This window comes from Papaver somniferum, chromosome 3 (genome assembly GCF_003573695.1).
Source record: "Papaver somniferum cultivar HN1 chromosome 3, ASM357369v1, whole genome shotgun sequence".
In the NCBI taxonomy this organism is placed as follows: domain Eukaryota; kingdom Viridiplantae; phylum Streptophyta; class Magnoliopsida; order Ranunculales; family Papaveraceae; genus Papaver; species Papaver somniferum.
The window spans coordinates 187,018,981-187,024,202 of NC_039360.1; the positions used below are offsets into that span (position 1 = coordinate 187,018,981).

At 34.6% G+C, this 5,222-nt stretch overlaps 1 protein-coding gene across 1 annotated transcript; it reads right to left on the minus strand.

Moving 5' to 3' along the window:
• Nucleotides 1-1,633: 1,633 nt before the first annotated feature.
• LOC113358281 (bromo and FHA domain-containing protein DDB_G0267958-like) lies at nt 1,634-4,932 on the minus strand. The gene is made up of 2 exons (XM_026601810.1): nt 4,202-4,932; nt 1,634-3,332 (listed from the first exon to the last, which is right to left on the minus strand). The coding sequence occupies exon 2, from the start codon at nt 3,133-3,135 to the stop codon at nt 2,599-2,601; it is 537 nt and encodes a 178-aa protein (XP_026457595.1). The 5' UTR covers nt 3,136-3,332; nt 4,202-4,932; the 3' UTR covers nt 1,634-2,598.
• Between the last annotated feature and the right edge of the window lie 290 nt (nt 4,933-5,222).

Below are 5,222 nucleotides of genomic sequence, written 5' to 3' on the forward strand. Positions count from 1 at the left end.
GCATGTCCATATGACGATTTATGGAGATTGGATGATTTTGTTTCTGCATGGTGGCGATCTCTAATGGCGGTCCTAATCAAACAGAGAAGAAAAGAGATGAAGAAGAAGATGGGATGACAATGATTGTTTAGTTTCTTTAAAAGTCTTGAAACGAATATTTAAATCGCTGGTGACAACAACAATCAAAGATTTAAAGTAGAGAGAGATCTTACCTTTCTTCTTCTTCGGGTAGGGATGGGGAGAAGACATAAGCCGATTTTATAAATTGCATAAATAATGGAATTTTCTAAACTCCGATTAGGAAATCCGGTTAAGTTAGGTATCTGTTCAAAAATAGGAAAGCCAGTTCCCTTTTAGTCTAATAGTGAGAAATACAGTTGACATCAAAACAGGAAGACGAGGTCACTGTTTGTCTCCCCATCCAACGTCCCCGGTTGTTTCTAGGAAACCATAAATAAGGGAATCCTTAGTTGTCGTCGTTTTTTGGCGGAATTTATTCTTGATATAGAATCGTAAATATATCTTATAAAGCCTAATCGTATAAGGAAACCCGACGATCCCACATACGACTATATACTTTTATATAAAACATATAATCGAACAATCAGAATCGTGGGATGACGAAATCGATGGTTGTGATTATAGACATACACAAACAACACTTCTTTCTATAATATATACTAGGTATCACCCCGGTCTATGGCCGGGCTCTACCTCTTCGGTGATTTATTTGTGTTGTATGGTTTGTTATTCTTTTATTTTTATTTCGGTATTGCTCGGGACATACACTTCAACGTGTTTATTTAGTTCTTCGAATCCCGACCATTAAAATTGATCCTGGAATTTCGTTAGTCATATCATATGATATGTTTAGTCAACCTGTAAGTTAGCTTGGACTTGTGATCCCATCCATTAAAAACGGTCACAGTAGTTGGTTAATTGTGTCATAGTAATGTGTTTAATTAGTGGGATCATAGTAATGCGTTTAGCTAATCGGGTCACGGTAAGCAGAGCCCAGAGCCTTAGCCATTAGAAACATTAGAAACTATCCCAATATTTAGTTGATCTGGCCGTAGACCGTGTTTGCATTAATAAGGGTCATTGATGCTGGTATCCAACCAAACGCTATTGACCAACCTAAGCTACAAAATTAAAAAACAGTTAGAAACCCACTTCTTGTAGGTATTGATGTGAATCTTCATTAAAATAAGGTTATTTTTGTCATTCGGACTAATATTGTCATCAATCCAGATCCCAACACCATTTTTTCACGACATAACTTTCCCAATTCCCCAAAATGAATTTCATTCTATATACATAATGATGAAGAGCCCATTTGCTCATTATATCATCTTACAAATGAATCTGCATAAAAGCAAATGAATCGTTCAATCTCTTTTCTTACATCATGTTTCGCGTCTCACTCATTCTCTTCCAAAAAATTTTCTAAATCTGAAATTTGACATTCAAAATCATGTTCACCCATCTCGTTTCATCATCTGAGAATTAAGCTTTACCCTATTTAATAAAGGAATTCTGTAAACTACTTGTCTTTCAGGTATGTTAATTTTTTGTTGGTCAATTATTTTGTTTTGTTTTTTTGTTAATATTTTAGGTTAATTCATTTTATGAATAAAGGAATTCGACATTATAGCTCATTGTATTATTGATTGCCCCAAAAATATGAAAATTATCAATCACAATCGTTTCAAAGTCTGTATAGAAAAAACAAACTTTGATACAGTTACATTGTACACAAATGTCAGAAATGGAGGTAAACAAAATTACTAATTATTCACAGACCTTATCGTCTAGGTGTTCCATCAAGAGTATTGCAAGCCACTGAAATTCACATGTAATGACATCTGAGTCTCACCTTCCGAAAACTTGCCAGACACCGAATGTAACATGCTAGAATGGTATAAAACATTTATCATGTTTAGAGTTTTATTACTCCCTCCGTTTCTTTTTTATAGGCTGGTTTCCTAAAATATAAGTTTCAAAAATATAGGCTGGTATCCCAATTGGGATATACTAGGTTTCACTTTTACGATTTTAACCTTCTTAAAATTGTTTTTTTCTCACTGAGACACCTTCACCGTCATTAAAGGCGTCCTTCAGCTTCATCTTCTCCAGCAGAAACCACCACCAGCAACACCATCGCCACCACTACACCACCAGAAACACCATCTTACCGGAATCATTCTCCTCCTTCTTCTTCACAGCAAAGACGTTCTCATCATACCACAATCATTCTTCTCCTTCTTCTTCACAGTAACACCAACAAAACCAGTCAATTCTTCACCATCTTCAATGGTACCATTGATATCTTCTTTCTTCAATCTAATCAACTCCGACAACAACTCAACTGATTCAAGACTGATAAAATGGTTAGACATTCATTTGGTTTTGTTCGTCAGTAAATCCACAAATCAACTGAAAATATTTTGTACTCAATGGTTTTGAAATTCAATGAATGGGTTTGCAGAACAAGACTCAATGATTATAAATCTAAAATCAAAATTTGATGTGGATAAAACTTTGCTAGACAATTAGATTTTCATGGGAAACTTCGATTGTTGCTTTAAGGAATTTTTTCTAAAATTTTGCTTTAATTCTATGTAAATCTAATTGAATTCTCTTTCTACCAACTCTGCCGACCATCTTAGAAGATATATCAACCACATCTCCATTTGTATCAGCCAGTTTTGCATCATGCCATAATCTTGAAACAGTTCTGATACCAACTTTAAATAGAGCGGCAGTATCAGTGATAACTCCCTTGCGAAGTCTCCTATTTGTGCTTCCTTGCATCAATTTTTCAAGAACCTTTCTCTTCACATCAGAGGTTGAATTCTTCTTCTTATTTCCATGGCGAATAGGTTCTGGTTCTGCGATGGTGTTAATGGGACAGTGTATCTCTTCCTCCTCCCCCTCTTCTTCCTCTTCTTCTTCCTCTTCTTCTTCTTCTTCTTCACTATCACCATCATCATCTTCTTCCGGGTAACATTCGTTTAAATCGATGAGACAATATTGATTTGAATCATTAATAGTTGGAGATTGAATTGTAATTGGAGATGGAAAATTACCTTGAGATAGATTATCCTCAGGAATTTGATTCAAGTCAAAACCCATTTCACTCGGTAATTTTATCAAACACGTAAAGGGTGAATCCCCATTGACACACACTGAGAATAATAGTTGGAATTCATCAACACAGTTCACTCAGATTCAATACTTTAATATCAGCTGGAATTCATCCATCCATTTTCCGCAGACCATGTAAACAACATCAACCCCTGTCGCTAATTGTGCATACCCTACAAAGTTATCTGAAAAAGAAACAATACACAAAGAGTAACCATAACTAGTCATCTGAAAACTCCAAATCTGATCAAGAATAATGCTCACAATGTTAAAGCTTTGGTGATAGTTTCACATTTCTCTTCCTGCTGATATAAATTTTATTTTCAATTTTTTTATTGAAAGACATGACATGAGAAAATAATGTAGAGTGCTACCTCTGGCAGAAAGTTACAGCTAAAAGAAAAACTACATAAAGATTGTTGCCCAGTTAAGAATTGAACTAGAGAAATTGATATGTAGTGGAGTTCCTGCCACTAGTGGCTGAGTGACATTTTGTTAATAGTACACCCAAAACTGGTTGCCAAAATGAAATCCTAATTGCTACTCTATGGTATGAACTCATTTGAGGTTACAGTGCTGTGAGTAGTTTACAGTGCTGTTAGAATCATGTGACACAGAGATCTTCGCGGTGTTTGGCAACTCTATGGTATGAACTCCCTTCATCTAAATCTGAGATTTCCTGTCTGATATCACCAAATCCCCAAATCCAAGACCCCCAAAATTTAACAACAAAAACTTCTGATAAAATTCTCTTTTCCTAATCTGAATTCATGAGAATTATGATCTGAATTCATGAAAGTAGAAATAGAAGAAAAATACTCCAACAAGAGAACATCAAAAACAGAGCCGAGAATCTGAAATTTCTACTGTAGATTCATTTGAATTTCAAGGAAATCTCGGAACAAGAATACAGTTTCATCGAATTTCAAAAATCATTCACCATGAAAAAACTTACTCCAATCAAAATCTCGCTCGATTTTCATCAACGCAAAACAATAAACTGAATTCAATTTTCGAACTAAGTACCGAACTCATCTTTAAAATTTAAAATTACCTGAAATGGAAGCAAGGTTTCTCCAAGCACCAACAGAAGCTGAGCTTGCTAGGTTTTTGAAGGGAGAAAAATGAGAAACGAGATCAGTATCATTAAACTGATCTAAAACCAAACTCCAAATTGAAGGACCATCATGTTTCTCAAATTTATTCAAACCCTTAAACAATCTGACGACGCTTCTCAACTTCTTCTTTAGTTAATCAATTTTTTTTTTATTTGAACAATCTGATTCATCTTGCTTCTTTAGGAAACATTGATATCCATCTTTAATTCGATTCAACAGATCCAGAAAACATTCATGGTGAATCTGAAAGAGTTGTTTTCTTATTCTCAATTTCAAAGAGAAATCCCTTTTGAATTTCGTTGTTTTGGAGAGACGAATTGATTAGATAAGGGTAAAAATGGAAAGAAACACAAAAAACGGCGGAATGAAAAAATTCTTAATCTCCCCGCTATCCCATACCAGCCTATAAAAAAGAAACGGAGGGAGTATAATTTAAGAATATTGTTAGGTACAAATTTATGTTTCTACTCGTATAGATAGTAAAGTGGAAAATTCATATGTAGCCACTTTTACCAAATTCGAGAACCTCCGTTCTTGTTGCCATTGCACTTTTCGTTCTCTTTGCAGTTGTAGCGACAATCATTACACCGATATTTATCTAGGTTGTCCCGATCATACTTTTGGTTCCAAAAAGAGGCCTCTAAGACTTCTTCTCTTATTAGTGATTATAGGCTCATTGATAGGTGTCTAAAACACCTTAATATTTATCTATTGTTTATGCTTTCTTTACTAAGTTTTCTTGTAAATTATGTATTTTATGTTTGTTTTTGAGTATTTAGGTACTTTGAAGTCATTTGAAACAAAAGAAGAAGAAACATGGCAAAAGTATCATTCCAAGTGCAACTGCTGTTGGAGGCGAACTATTTCTCATTATTTGCTTTTATTTCTTCATCTCTGTCTGAAAAGCATGTCGGTTTTAGTGATGCAAATTATCTGTCTGAAAAGCACGACAACTTT